Source organism: Meles meles, chromosome 8 (assembly GCF_922984935.1).
Source record: "Meles meles chromosome 8, mMelMel3.1 paternal haplotype, whole genome shotgun sequence".
NCBI classification, from domain to species: Eukaryota; Metazoa; Chordata; class Mammalia; order Carnivora; family Mustelidae; genus Meles; species Meles meles.
The window spans coordinates 112,050,913-112,067,440 of record NC_060073.1 but is presented as its reverse complement, the minus strand read 5'-3'; the positions used below and the strand labels follow the sequence as shown (position 1 = coordinate 112,067,440).

The window sequence follows — 16,528 nt, the reverse complement described above, 5'->3', positions numbered from 1 at the left end:
TCCGAACAACAGAGTGGAGACTGAAAAAAAAAAAAAAAAAAGTAAACATAGTTTTAGAGACCTGCGGGACTCTAATAAAAGATCTAACATTCATGTTACCAGGGCTCCACAAAAAGAGGAGAAAGAGGGGAGGGCTGAAAAAGTCCTCAAAGAAATAGTGGCTTAAATCTTCCCAAATTTGACTAGAGATAGAAATATTCAAATTCAAGGAACTGAACAAACCTCAACCAGAATAAAAACTAAAGAAGACTATCAGATATAATTAAGCTTCTGAAGACTAAAGACAAAGAGAAAAAAACCCTCAAAAGCAGCCAGAAAACAAAACAAAACAAAACAAAAACCTTACCTGTACAAGAAAGACGATTCTAATATAGGTGGATTTCTCATCAGAAACTATGGGGGCCAGAAAGAAGTAACATAATACTTTGTTAAGTACTGAACAACAACAAAACCCCATCAACCCCAAATTACATGCTGCCAAAAATATCCTTTGAGAATGAAGGGGAAAACTTTGAGCTTCTGGGGAAGAAGGCAGAAGAGGAGGATCTATAGGAGTTTACCTTGTCCCAAGGATGCACCTAGAAGACACCCACTGTAAATAACCCAGAAAATGACCAAAGACTCACAGAAGAGACTCTCCACAGCTAACTGTAGAAAGGAAGGCCACATCAAAAACCCTAGGAAGTGTAGATACATGGTCAGGAAACAAATTAACCTGGGAGAGACTAAGGCTCTGGGGAGAAGGGGGGTGTTGGACACTGCAAGCATGGAGAAGGGAGAGGAGCAGAACCCACACCAGCCACCCCAGGTACAACGCACCCACTGGGAAGTTGTATCCCCTTAAGATTTGGCTTTGAAAACCAGAGGGGCTTCACTATATGAGTTTTTACAATCACTGGGGCTTAACACCTGGAACTTTAAAAATCAGCAGGCTTAGCTCTGGGAGAGCTGGAGGGCAATAAGAAACTGAGTCCCTGCCTTTAAAGAGACAGAAAAACAAACAGCCCCCGCTGAGAATCCGCATAGAAGCAGCAGTTTGAAAAATGGAGTATATGGAAAGGAGATATACTTACTAATTTCAAAACTTGTATAGGAGGGTCAGGGGTATTTATGACACTTCTCAGAGAAGAAAGGAGCTGGCTAGTGCCATTTTTCTCCCCTACCTCCAGCCTAGATATTCAGACACCTGCAGGAAACAATAGAAACCAGCACAAACATTTGCCAGCTTGTTTTACTAAGAGTGTGCCCCCCCTGCATTCTCCTACTGATCATCCCATCCAACCCATTCCACTCCACGAAGCATGGCATTATGCCAACAGCTCCCAGTGGCCAGCACCACTCCAAAGTGACTCCTGCCCTGGGGAGATGGGAATAAATAGTAGACTAAAGGAAGCAGAAAAATGAATCCGTGAGCTGGAAGACAGAGAAATGGAAAACAACCAAACCAAACAGGAAAAAGAAAAAAGAATAATAAAAAGTGAGACTAGATACAGAGAATTCAGCAGCACCATCAAGCATAATAACATTTGAATTATAGGGACCACTATCAAGTGGTGTTTATTTCTGAGATGCAAGTGTGGTTCAGAATTTACAAATCAATCAATGTGATGCATCATATCAACAAGATAAAGGATAAAAACCATATGATCATTTTAGTAGATATAGTATAAGCAATTGAAAAGTACATTAATTCATGATAAAAACCCTCAACAAAGTAGGTTTAGAGGGAACATACCTCAACATAATAAAGGCTGTATAGGAAAAACCTATGGCTAACATCATACTCAGTGATGAAAACTGAGAGCTCTTCCCCAAAGATCAGGAAGAAGACAAGGCTGTCCACTCTCACCACTTTTATTCAACATAGTACTGAAAGTCCCAACCACAAGCAATCAGACAACAAAAAGATATAAAAGGCATCCAAATTGGTAAGGGAGAAGTAAAACTCCCACTATTTGCAGGTGATATTATACTCTATACAGAAAATGCTAAAGACTCACAGAAAAGTTATTAGAACTGATAAATTCAGGTAAGTCATGGGGTACAAAATCAATGTACAGAAATTTGTTGCATTTCTATACACTAATAATGAAGTAGTAGAAAGAGAAATTAAGAAAATAATCCCATTTACAATTGCACCAAAAATAATAAAATGCATAGGAATAAATTTAACTGAGAAGATTAAGGACTATACTGTACTCTGAAAACTAAAAAACAGTGATAAAAGAATCAGAAAATGATATGAACAAATGGAAACATAGTCTATGCTCATGGATTGGAAGAACAAATATTGTTAAAATGTCTATACTACCCAGAGCAAACTATAGATTTAATGCAATCCTTATCAAAATACCAATGGCATTTTTCTTAGAACTAGAACAAATAATCCCAAAATTTGTATGGAACCGTAAAAGACCCCAAAGAGTCAAAACAATCTTGAAAAGGAAGAACAAAAATGGAGGTACCACAATAGTACAGTATTTCAGATTTAAAGATAAACTACATAGCTATAGTATACAAAACAGTATGGTACTGTCACAAAAAGATACATATAGATCAATAGAACAGAATAGAGAGCCCAGAAATAAACTCATGCTTATACGGCCAGTTAATCTATGAGAAATGAGCCAAGAATATACAATGGGAAAAAGACAGTCTTTTCAACAAATGGTGTTGAGAAAACTGGACAACTACATGCAAAAGAATGAAACTGGACTACTTTCTAACACCATACATAAAAATAAACTCATATGTGGAATTTAAGAAATAAAACAGATGAACATAAGGGAAAGGAAGGAAAAATAAAATAAGAGGAAAACAAAGAGGGAGGAAAACTGTAAGAAACCCTTAAGTATAGGGAACAAACTGAGGATTGCTGGGGAAGTTGATTATGGGAGGCTGGGGTAACTGGGTGATGGGCCTTAAGAAGGGCACTGGAAGTAATGAATACTGGGTGTTATATGCAACTGATGAATCACTGAATTTTACTTCTGAAACTAATAATAAAGTATATGTTAGTGAAATTGAATTTAAATTTAAAAATTAAAAACAAAACTCAAAATGGATTAAAGACCCAAAAGTGAGACCTGAAAGTATTTAAGTCCTAGAAAAGAGCACAGACAGTAATTTCTCTGATGTTCAGAGCAACATTTTTCTAGTTATGTCTCCTGAGACAAGGGAAACAAAAGCAAAAATTAACAATTGGGACTACATCAAAATGAAAAGCTTTTGCACAAAAAAGGAAACAATTAAAAGAAAGACAGCCTACTGAATGGGAGAAGATATTTGCAAAGAATATATCCAATAAAGGATCAGTATCCAAAATACATAAAGAACTTATATAACTCAACATCAAAACCATCCAAATAATCTAATTAAAAATGGGAACATTTTTCCAAAAAAGACATGAAGATGGCCAACACACTCATGAACAGATTTTCAACATCACTCATCATCAGGGAAATGCAAATCAAAACTATAATGAGATACCACTCACACCTGTCAGAATGGCTAAAATCAAAACACAAGAAACAACAGGTGTTGACAAAGATGCCAAGAAAAAGGAACTCTTGTGCACTGTTGGTGGGAATGCAAGCTGGTACAGCCACTATGGAAGTTGCTCAATAAATTAAAAATAGAATTACCATATGATCAGTAATTCCACTACTTGGGTATTTATCCAAAGAATGTGAAAACACTAATTTGAAAAGATAAATGAACCCCTATGTTTATTGCAGCATTATTTACAATAGTCAAATTATGAAAGCAGTTGAGCATTCATTGATAGATAAATGGATAAAAAAGATGTGGTATGTGTGTGCACACACACACAGACAGACACACATACACAATGGAATACTACTTAGCCATAAAAAAGAATGAATTCTTGCCATTTGCAACAACAATGGATAGATCTACAGGGTATAATGCTAAGTGAACTAAGTCAGAGAATGATAAATACCACATGATTTCACTTATATGTAGAATTTAAGAAACAAACCTAATGAACAAAGAAAAAAGAGACAAAAACAAAAACAAAAACAAAACCCAGACTCTTAACGAAATGCAACAAACTGGTGGTTGCCAGAATGGGGTGGTGGAGGATGGTTGAAGTAAGTGAAGGGGATTAAGAGTACACTTATTGTGATGAACACTGAGCAATATATAGAATGGTTGAATCAGTATATTGTACACCTCAAGCTAATATAACACTGTATGTTTATTATCCTGGAATTTAGAAGAAAAAATGAAGAGAAAATCCAGAGATTTTCAAATGAAGGAAAACAAAGAATTTGTTGGCAGAAGTTCTACTCTAAAAGAACTGTTAGGGAGGAGGAGTCAAGATGGCGGAAAAGTAGCAGGCTGAGACTTCATCAGGTGGCAGGAGATCAGCTAGATAGCTTATCTAAACATTGCAAACACCTATAAATCCAATGGGAGATTGAAGAGAAGAAGAAGAGCAATTCTAGAAACAGAAAATCAACTACTTTCTGAAAGGTAGGACTGGCAGAGAAGTGAATCCAAAGCGATGGGAAGATAGACCACGGCGGGAGGGGCTGGATCCCAGCAAGCGGCAGAGCAACGGAGCACAAAATCAGGACTTTTAAAAGTCTGTTCCACTGAGGGACATTGCTCCAGAGGCTAAACCGGGGTGAAGCCCACGCGGGGTCAGCATGGCCCCAGGTCCCGCAGGGTCACAGAAGGATCGGGGGTGTCGGAGTGCCACAGAGCTTGCAGGTATTAGAACGGGGAAGCCAGCTACAGAGACAGAGCTGAGGAGTGAGCTCTCAGCTCGGGGTTACCTTGAACCGGTCGCAGGCTGGGTGAGCTCGGAGCGCGGCCAGAGGCCGGGGATACGGGAGTGACTGGGTGCTGTTCTCTGGGGGTGCACTGAGGAGTGGGGCCCCGGGCTCTCGGCTCCTCCGGGCCGGAGACTGGGAGGCTGCCATTTTCATTCCAGCTCTCCGGAACTCTACGGAAAGCATTCAGGGAACAAAAGCTCCTGAAAGCGAACCCGAGTGGATTACTTAGCCCGGCCCCTGGTAAGGGCGGTGCAATTCCGCCTCCCGCAAAGACACTTGAGAATCACTACAACAGGCCCTTCCCCCATAAGATCAACAAGAAATCCAGCCATGACCAAGTTCACCTACCAAGGAGAGTAGGTTCAATACCAAGGACAGCAGCGGAATTCCAGGGGAGGAGAAAGCAAAGCACGGAACTCATGGCTTTTTCCACATGATCCTTTAGTCTTGTGGTTAATTTAATTTTTTTTTCAATTTTTTTTTCTTCTTCTGCTAAATTCTTTTTAACTTTTACCCTTTTCTTTCTTAACGTTTTTAACTAGTTTATCTAATATATTATATATTTTTTTATGTTTTTTTATTTGTTTTCTTTTTTAAATTTTTTTATTTTTTTTTTCTGAACCTCTTTTTATCCCCTTTCTCCCTCCCACAATTTGGGGTCTCTTCTGATTTGGTTAAAGTGCATTTTCCTGGGGTCTTTGCCACCCATTTAGTATTTTACTTGCTCCTTCATATACTCTTATCTGGACAAAATGACAAGGCAGAAAAATTTACCACAAAAAAAAAAAAAAAAAAAAAAAGAACAAGAGGAAGTACCAAAGGCTAGGGACCTAATCAATACATTGGTAATATGTCAGATCTAGAGTTCAGAATGACAGTTCTCAAGGTTCTAGCTGGGCTCGAAAAAGGCATGGAAGTTATTAGAGAAACCCTCTCTGGAGATATAAAAGCCCTTTCTGGAGAAATAAAAGAACTAAAATCTAACCAAGTTGAAATCAAAAAAAGCTATTAATGAGGTGCAATAAAAAATGGAGGCTCTCACAGCTAGGATAAATGAGGCAGAAGAAAGAATTATAGATATAGAAGACCAAATGACAGAGAATAAAGAAGCTGAGCAAAAGAGGGACAAACAACTACTAGACCACAAGGGGAGAATTCGAGAGATAAGTGACACCATAAGACGAATTAGAATAATTGGGATTCCAGAAGAAGAAGAAAGAGAGAGGGGAGCAGAAGGTATATTGGAGAGAATTATTGGAGAGAATTTCCCTAATACGGCAAAGGGAACAAGCATCAAAATACAGGAGGTGCAGAGAACCCCCCTCAAAATCAACAAGAATAGGTCCACACCCCATCATCTAATAGTAAAATTTACAAGTCTTAGTGACAAAGAGAAAATACTGAAAGCAGCCCGTGAAAAGAATTCTATAACATACAATGGTAAAAATACTAGACTGGCAGCAGACTTATCCACAGAGACCTGGCAGACCGAAAAGAGCTGGCATGATATATTCAGAGCACTAAACGAGAAAAACATGCAGCCAAGAATACTATATCCAGCTAGGCTATCATTGAAAAAAGAAGGAGAGATTAAAAAGCTTCCAGGACAAACAAAAACTGAAAGAATTTACAAACACCAAACCAGCTCTACAGGAAATATTGAAAGGGGTCCTCTAAGCAAAGAGAAAGCCTAAAAGTAGTAGATCAGAAAGGAACAGAGACAATATATAGTAACAGTCACCTTACAGGCAATACAATGGCACTAAATTCATATCTCTCAATAGTTACCCTGAATGTTAATGGGCTAAATGCCCTAATCAAAAGACACAAGGTCTTTTGGGTATCAGAGGTATCAGAATGGATAAAAAAACAAAACCCATCTATATGTTGCCTACAAGAAACTCATTTTAGACCAGAAGACACCTCCAGATTTAGAGTGAGGGGGTGGAAAACAATTTACCATGCTAATGGGCATCAGAAGAAAGCTGGGGTGGCAATCCTTATATAAGATCAATTCGATTTTAAGCCAAAGACTATAATAAGAGATGAGGAAGGACACTATATCATACTGAAAGGTTCTGTCCAACTAGAAGATCTAACAATTTTAAATATCTATGCCCCTAACGTGGGAGCAGCCAACTATATAAACCAATTAATAACAAAATCAAAGAAATACATCAATAATAATACAATAAGAGTAGGGGACTTGAACACTCCCCTCACTGAAATGGACAGATCATCCAAGCAAAAGATCAACAAGGAAATAAAGGCCTTAAATGACACACTGGACCAGATGGACATCACAGATATATTCAGAACATTTTATCCCAAAGCAACAGAATACACATTCTTTTCTAGTGCACATGGAACCTTCTCCAGAATAGATCACATCCTGGGTCACAAATCAGGTCTCAACCGGTATCAAAAGATTAGGATCATTGCCTGCATATTTTCAGACCACAATGCTCTGAAGCTAGAACTCAATCACAAGAGGAAATCTGGAAAGAACCCAAATACATGGAGACTAAACAGCATCCTTCTAAAGAATGAATGGGTCAACCAGGAAATTAAAGAAGAATTGAAAAAATTCATGGAAACAAATGATAATGAAAACACAATGGTCCAAAATCTGTGGGACACAGCAAAGGCAGTCCTGAGAGGAAAATATTTAGCGGTACAAGAAACAAGAAAGGTCTCAAGTACACAACCGAACCCTACACGTAAAGGTGCTGGAGAAAGAACAAGAAAGAAACCCTAAACCCAGCAGGAGAAGAGAAATCATAAAGATCAGAGCAGAAATCAATGAAATAGAAACCAAAAAAACAATAGAACAAAGAAACAAGAAAGGTCTTTCTCAAGAAACAAGAAAGTTCTCAAGTACACAACCGAACCCTACACGTAAAGGTGCTGGAGAAAGAACAAGAAAGAAACCCTAAACCCAGCAGGAGAAGAGAAATCATAAAGATCAGAGCAGAAATCAATGAAATAGAAACCAAAAAACAATAGAACAAATCAACGAAACTAGGAGCTGGTTCTTTGAAAGAATTAATAAGATTGATAATCCCCTGGCCAGACTTATCCAAAAGAAAAGAGAAAGGACCCAAATAAATAAGATCATGAATGAAAGAGGAGAGATCACAACTAACACCAAAGAAATACAGACAATTATAAGAACATACTATGAGCAACTCTATGCCAACAAATTTGACAATCTGGAAGAAATGGATGCATTCCTAGAGACATATAAACTACCACAACTGAGCCAGGAAGAAATAGAAAATCTGAACAGGCCCATAACCAGTAAGGAGATTGAAACAGTCATCAAAAATCTCCAAACAAACAAAAGCCCAGGTGCACAAAGCTTCCCAGGGGAATTCTACCAAACATTTAAAGAAGAACTAATTCCTATTCTCCTGAAACTATTCCAAAAATTAGAAATGGAAGGAAAACTTCCAAACTCATTTTATGAGGCCAGCATCACCTTGATCCCAAAACCAGACAAGGATCCCACCAAAAAAGAGAACTACAGACCAATATCCTTGATGAACACAGATGCAAAAAATTCTCACCAAAATACTAGCCAACAGGATTCAACAGTATATTAAAAGGATTATTCACCACGACAAAGTGGGATTTATTCCAGGGCTGCAAGGTTGGTTCAACATCCGCAAATCAATCAATGTGTTACAACACATTAATAAAGAACAAGAACCATATGATACTCTCAATAGATGTTGAAAAAGCATTTGACAAAGTACAGCATCCCTTCCTGATCAAAACTCTTCAAAGTGTAGGGATAGAGGGCACATACCTCAATATTATCAAAGCCATCTATGAAAAACCCACCGCAAATATCATTCTCAATGGAGAAGAGCTGAAAGCTTTTCCACTAAAGTCAGGAACACGGCAGAGATGTCCATTATCACCACTGCTATTCAACATAGTACTAAAAGTCCTAGCCTCAGCAATCAGACAACAATAGGAAATTAAAGACATCCAAATCGGCAAAGAAGTCAAACTATCACTCTTCATAGATGATATGATACTATATGTGGAAAACCCAAAAGACTCCACTCCAAAACTACTAGAACTTGTACAGGAATTCAGTAAAGTGTCAGGATATAAAATCAATGCACAGAAATCAGTTGCATTTCTCTCCACCAACAACAAGACAGAAGAAAGAGAAATTAAGGAATCAATCCCATTTACAATTGCACCCAAAACTATAAGATACTTAGGAATAAACCTAACCAAAGAGGCTAAGAATCTATACGCAGAAAACTATAAAGTACTCATGAAAGAAATTGAGGAAGACACAAAGAAATGGAAAAATGTTCCATGCTCCTGGATTGGAAGAATAAATATTATGAAAATGTCTATGCTACCTAAAGCAATCTACACATTTAATGCAATCCCTATCAAAATACCATCCATTTTTTTTCAAAGAAATGGAACAAATAATCCGAAAATTTATATGGAACCAGAAAAGACCTCGAATAGCCAAAGGAATATTGAAAAAGAAAGCCAAAGTTGGTGGCATCACAATTCCGGTCTTCAAGCTCTATTACAAAGCTGTCATCGTCAAGACAGCATGGTACTGGCACAAAAACAGACACATAGATCAATGGAACAGAATAGAGAGCCCAGAAATAGACCCTCAACTCTATGGTCAACTAATCTTCAACAAAGCAGGAAAGAATGTCCAATGGATAAAAGACAGCCTCTTCAATAAATGGTGTTGGGAAAATTGGACAGCCACATGCAGAAAAATGAAATTGGACCATTTCCTTACACCACACACAAAAATAGACTCAAAATGGATGAAGGACCTCAATGTGAGAAAGGAATCCATCAAAATTCTTGAGGAGAACACAGGCAGCAATCTCTTCGACCTCAGCCGCAGCACCATCTTCCTAGGAACATTGGCAAAGGCAAGGGAAGCAAGGGCAAAAATGAACTATTGGGATTTCATCAAGATCAAAAGCTTTTGCACAGCAAAGGAAACAGTTAACAAAACCAAAAGACAACTGACAGAATGGGAGAAGATTTTGCAAACAACATATCAGATAAAGGGCTAGTGTCCAAAATCTATAAGGAACTTAGCAAACTCAACACCCAAAGAACAAATAATCCAATCAAGAAATGGGCAGAGGACATGAACAGACATTTCTGCAAAGAAGACATCCAGATGGCCAACAGACACATGAAAAAGTGTTCCACATCACTCGGCATCAGGGAAATACAGATCAAGACCACAATGAGATATCACCTCACACCAGTCAGAATGGCTAAAATTAACAAGTCAGGAAATGATAGATGCTGACGAGGATGCGGAGAAAGGGTAATCCTCCTACACTGTTGGTGGGAATGCAAGCTGGTGCGACCATTTTGGAAAACAGCATGGAGGTTCCTCAAAATGTTGAAAATAGAACTACCCTATGACCCAGCAATTGCACTACTGGGTATTTACCCTAAAGGTACAAACGCAGTGATCCAAAGGGGCACGTGTACCCGAATGTTTATAGCAGCAATGTCTACAATAGCCAAACTATGGAAAGAACCTAGATGTCCATCAACAGATGAATGGATAAAGAAGAAGTCGTATATATACACAATGGAATACTATGCAGCCATCGAAAGAAATGAAATCTTGCCATTCGCGACAACGTGGATGGAACTAGAGTGTATCATGCTAAGTGAAATAAGTCAATCGGAGAAAAACAACTATCATATGATCGCCCTGATATGAGGAAGTTTAGATGCAACATGGGGGGCTAAGGGGGTAGGAAAAGAATACATGAAACAAGATCTGATTGGGAGGGAGACAAAACATAAGGGACTCTTAATCTCACAAAACAAACTGAGGGTTTATAATCAAAACAAACTGAGGGTTTATAATCAAACTGAGGGTTGCTGGGGGGAGGGGTGTCGGGAGGGGGGTTGGGGTTATGGACATTGGGGAGGGTATGTGCTATGGTGAGGGCTATAAAGTGTGTAAACCTGGTGATTCACAGACCTGTACCCCTAGGGAGATTAATACATTATATGTTTTTTAAAAATTAAAAAATTTTTAAAAAGACAGAGATTGGTAGAGTAGATTAAAAGCACATGACCTAACAATATATTGTCCACAGGAAATTCACTTCAAATACAATGATCTAGGCAGGTTGAAAGCCAAAGCATAGATAAGATATTGTATGATTCCATGTGTATAATATTCACAAAATGATGAAATTTTAGTAAGCAGAACAAATTAGTGCCACCAGGTGTGAAGGATGGGGTGGGGCAGAAAGGAAATGGATGTAGCTACAAAGAGACAACTTGTGGAGTTCTGAACACTGTGGGTAGTTTCTGGGGCATTAAAGTATATTTGCTCCTAATTTAAGGAAATCCATCAGTCTTTTCTTTTATGGTTTCTACCTTTCTTAGAAAATATTGCACACACCAAAATTTCATAGTGAGAGTCATTTTATTTTCTCCTAGCCCTTTTACAGTTTCATTTTCTACTCTCAGCTCAACTTCTCTGTAAATTGGGAGGGGCCAGAGGATAGGGTGCCCCATAGTAATTTTTTTTTCCAAAATTCAGACTCAGTTGTCTTAACACTGTTGAAGAAGCAATCCTTCATCTACTGATTTGGAATATCATTTTAATTATTCAAAAAATTCTTACCTTCACTTGTACTACCTATATCTAGCCTTTTATATCTGTCCCATTTAATGTTTTATTTTTCCCTTTGCCTATGAATCACCATTATAAAACATTTAAGCCCCAGAAGATGTTCATAGTCATCTATCTCTATCATCAAGCACTTACTAGCTGGGTAAACTTTGGTAAGTAAAGTTCTTTAAACTTGGGTTTCTGTCTGTAAAGTAAAACTAAATATCCCTCTCTGTATTATATTAGCATGCCAAGGTCCTTCCACTTTGAAAGCATACTAATGCAGGATTCTGTAAGTTCTGCTTACCTGGTTTAGCCCTCTTGTGCCCTAGAATCTTGTTTATAACAGTCTTAAAAAATAAGCTTTTTTATTTTGAGATGGCTTTAGATTAACAGAAGACGTGCAAACATAGTTTACAGAATTCCCACATATCCTTCGCTCAGCTTCTTCTTATATCAGCATCTTATACAGCTATATGGTTATCAAAACCAATGTGTGATGGCCCATACACAGAACTAAAAGCACCCTTTGACAGCGATCTTTCTTACTGGAGGAGATAATTATGCCAGAGTCTCAACTCCTATTATTTGTGCATTTTGGTTCCTAAATGTCAAAATGAAAAGGTAGACTAAAAACCTCAAGTTGTTTCCTAAAATTAAAAAAAAAAGAAGAACAAGTAGAAAAAGAAGGAAAATGATGTAACCCTTTGTTACTCTCCTCCGGCACAACTGGAAAGGGTTAGCTTAGCTGAGAATCATGAAAGTCAGAGTAAAACCTCCACACTCTCCCTGATTCCACACATTATGCCTGGTTACTGTTAGCACACATGCTTCCAATCACCTCCTGTCTTAAGAACAGTGCAAATGTGGGTGCTAAGAGAATTGAAACTGCCAAACATACTTGACATCACAATGCCCTTGAAAGAGCTATCAGCTAAACCCAGATATATATGTACATCTCAGCAGTTCCATTTTATTAAACTCACAACATTTCCACCCAATTTAAACCCACTGTGATAGCACACGTCGTGACGGATTTGGGTGGTGGTTTCCTTTCCAGTTGGCTCTAAGAACATCATATGAAGCCAAATCACAGTTCAATGCCAAGTCCATGATTAGCATTCTCTTTCCACTTGGGTCTCTTTTGTTTTTTAAGCAGATATGCAGCGTTGGCTATAACCACTTAGGGATGGGGTGTGAACAAGACCCGTTCAAGAAATGTGACAATAGCTGTGAAAATTCATTTTAAGAGCAGCAACTCTTGTTACTTTAAGTGTCAGCTATGAATTTCTAGCTAAGGGTGTATTTCTGTAACAGGGATTGCAAATTGGTGGCCCCTGGGCCAAATATGGCTCACAGATGTGTTTTATTTGGCCAGTTGAATGTTATAAAAGCATCTGAAATTTGTGGCCAACATTTACATATTAAGAGATTCTACACAAAAATCTGGATTTCTGGAGTCTCATGAAAAACTTGATGCAGCTACATTGGGCCTACTTTTCCACATGGCAACAATTGGCTGGGGCTGAGCTGCAGCTGCTCTTTGAGACGGCATATGTCCCATCTGGTTAGCATAATCTCTATCCAGCTCACTTCTCCTATTTATGTAACTTGCCTCATCTCTGTGGCTGTTTGGATTTTCAACACTGTTTTATAATCAAAGATCAAGAGAACTTCAGTTATTTAAGCTTCTGGTTCTACCAAGGTGAGAAAAACTATGATGAGAAAAGATGGCCTGAGTGTTAGTCTGGGTTCCTTCAGAAATAGACCTTGAGATTAGGATTGAAGTGTAATTTATTTGGGAGGTGATCCTGGGAAACACTGGAAGGACAGTGGGGAAATGTGTTGGAGAAAAGAAGCCAACCAATAAATAATGTGTTATCAGTTAAGTGACCGGTGTGGTCATCTGGAGCTTAACCTCACTGGGGAATTTGAGAAGGCAGTGCAAAGTATGATCATCTGAGTTACCCCAACGGAGACGCAAGAGAGCAGTTCTTCCCATCAGTTACTTACCAGTGGTTGCTCCCAGAAGCAGGGAATCCTCAACATTTCCAGAATGCCATTCCTATGGGCAGATCATTCCTGGAGGTCAGAGAAAACCCCCAGGCAAAAAGAGGCAGAGGCCAAAAGTGGGAAATTAGTGCCCTAGACACTGAAATGTAAGGTCGGAGAGGACATGTACAGGGCACCAGCAGCCTCAGCCACACTGCGCCTCTGTGACTAACTCAAAGAGTCAGGCACAGCAAGGATTCTGTCTCTCAGAGTAGAGAAGGCACTTGGTATTTGTGACCAGCCACACAAACTTTCTCTCCCTCATGAGAGCCGCTCATCCTTTGAACCAACTTCTAAAGTTCTCCATGCTGACCTTCACTTCCTGCTGCACATTCTGAGCCCCTGGATAAAGGTGGGATAAACTGAACCACCCAAAACAAGAGAGTTGTGAGGACACCAGGCTAGAGTATCTTTTGCAGATGACATGGGCTTTGGTCCCTTTGGTCCTCTCAGTGTGTATTTATTCCAAAGCAAGGAAACTGAAGCACTTTCTGTAGTTAGCCCATGCTCAGAATCCAGATGTGAGTAGGCCAGATTCATGTTTTTACTGTCCACAGCGATGATTCATAGAAGAATTGGATGTGACTCAAGCATGAGCTTGGCGCACGTGAACGCTTTAGTCATATTGCTGTTTCTTTTAGTGAGAATCCTCATAACGTCCAAGTGCCATGATTTGTTTATGGTGACTTAGAACTAGAAGGGTACAGAATTATAAATTATGTAATTATTTACATTGAATTCCAAGCACTAATAGATCCAGTCCTGCTGGTGACAGTTACCCAATGGAAACTGACTGTAATCTCCTAGGTGGAAGGGGCAACCTCGATAGCCTTTGAGCAAAATCTGCCCTTACATAGTAGGCATTTACTGGGTCATACTAAGTGCTCACCAACTGTATGTTCTCTCCACCTTTTTATTCCTCCCTCCCTCTCTTCTTTCCTTCCTTTTCCCCCCCTCCCTCTTTGCTCAGTTCATCAACTAGAAGTAGGATGGGACTGATAAAAGAACATTCTGGAAATTATAAGACAGATGTACAGAAAGATAAGATAAAGGTAAAGATAAAGGTAAGATAGAGCTAATTCCTTGAACAGCAGGAATATATTTTATTTAGGTCTGGTATGTTTTCCTCAGCCAGGAGCAGACTTTTAATGATGACAAACCAAGTTGGACATAATTCCACTTCAAGCCCAGAGAAGCCATAGTGTTGGGTATTGACTCTTATGAAAGTTTTTGTCAAATTGATTTTCTCTTTGGGGAATCTTCCTTAATGTGGTTAGAGTGGATTTAAGCTAGAAAGTACAGAAAAGTATTGAATACATATAATTACATTCAGATTCAATTACTTAACAGGACCCTAAAAAGTCAGTCCACATTGATGACATTGTTGATTATCATCTTGGAAAATTACTCAGGAAAAGCACACACATTTAGAAAGGGACCAGGTGGAACACCTGGTAGTTCCCAAGTAGCTATGGAAGATGACGTGCCACTGCGTGTGTATGTACGTGTGGCTGTGGTGAGAGAATATATCAGAATTGCCAGGACACACACACACACACACACACACACACACACACACACGCATGCATGAACATTCATACACATGACATCATTATTCCTTCTGCCTCTCTCTTTCTAGATAAACCCAGTATAAAATTATATGTCTCTGGTTGAGTCATGTTTTTCTCTGAAATGTCTGAGGCATAAAGTGCCTCTTGGACAGAAGCCCAACTTCTCTCTCTCCCTGAGAGAGAGTCCTCGCTGGACTCTGCTGTGGTCTCCTCCACCAAGGTCTCTGTCGTGGAGGGGGCTGGACCTACTAGCCTCGGGGCCGAGGGAGCCATCCGGGGCCCATTAGCATCCTCCTCGCTCCCTGAGGAGCTGCTGCTGCTGTCATCACTGTCACTGGAGGTGTCAGAGGCCTTGGCTTTGGTGTGTCCAGTGGGAGTGGCTGTGGCGCGCTGGAGCGCAGGGACCTCAGGCTTTCTGACCTTGTTGGTCCCCTTGGCCGGCACAGGGAGTGTTCCCAGAGCACTATCAACCCCACTGGATGACGGGGTCCTGGCAGCAGGAGGCTGGGCCTCACTGGCTTTCTGGGCAAGGATCTTCAGGGCGGCCTGGGTCAGCGGGAGGTGAGCAGGGCTCCTCTTTGTTACCTGAGCAACAGGTGCCTCCTGTTTCTTGCCTTCTGACACCCGACCAGATGTCGCACTGCTGCCGGCCCCCACGGCGTTGGCTCTGACGGCTGGCCTTGGCTGGGCCGTGAGCACACTTGTGCTGGTTCTACTGGCAGAAGTGGAGCACTGCGTCGCGGGGATCACATCCTCATCCTCACTCCCAGAGGAGGAGCTCCTGGCAGTGCTCTCCGAGGCCAGGGCCTTCCTCGGGGTGTTTACAGCTGGGGCGTGTGTGGCGGTAGCAGCTGGGCCAGCTGGACTACGGTTAGGGTCGACAAAAATCAGAGGGGGTTTAATCACCTGGCTGAATGGCAACTCCTCATCACTGCTCTCCGAGGACCCCTCTGTGTTCTTCTCTGGGGGTGCTGGTGCCACGGGCTTGCTTCTGGCAGCTTTGGAGATACCCTCCTTCTTGGCAGGAATTGCTGGTCTTGCCTTCTGGGGGGCTGGTGTGCCTCCTCGGGCTACGGAGGACTCGGTGGGTACAGGAGTGCCTGGGAAACCTTTCATCAGGGAGGCCTTGGTTTGGGGGTGCTTTATAGCAGGTTTCACCTGGGCTGGCGCCTCCTCCTCGCTGTCAGACTCCTCCTCACTGCTGCTCTCCGAGTCCTCCTCCGGCTTCCCTGCCTGGGTGGCTATGGCTCCTGTCTTCTTGGGAGGGGCCGCTGCAGCCCCTTTCCTGGAGAACTCCTTGCTGGGGGCTGAGGCAGTTCTAACCTGGGGGCTCTTCCCTGCAGGCTGAGTGGGGACCTCTCCGTCACTGTCCGACTCCTCCTCGCTGCTCTCTGAGTCTTCCTCCTGTGGGCTCTTGACTGGCCCCGGCTGTGCCGGGGCTGCTG

At 40.7% G+C, this 16,528-nt stretch overlaps 1 protein-coding gene across 1 annotated transcript in view; it reads right to left on the bottom strand.

The window, feature by feature from the left end:
* LOC123948853 (treacle protein-like) overlaps nt 1–16,528 on the bottom strand; it is a 120,494-nt gene that overhangs the window by 11,401 nt on the left and 92,565 nt on the right. Inside the window, 2 exon segments of the mRNA XM_046015980.1 lie at nt 15,280–15,554; nt 15,669–16,527. Of these exon segments, the coding sequence (XP_045871936.1) occupies nt 15,280–15,554; nt 15,669–16,527 (1,134 nt within the window).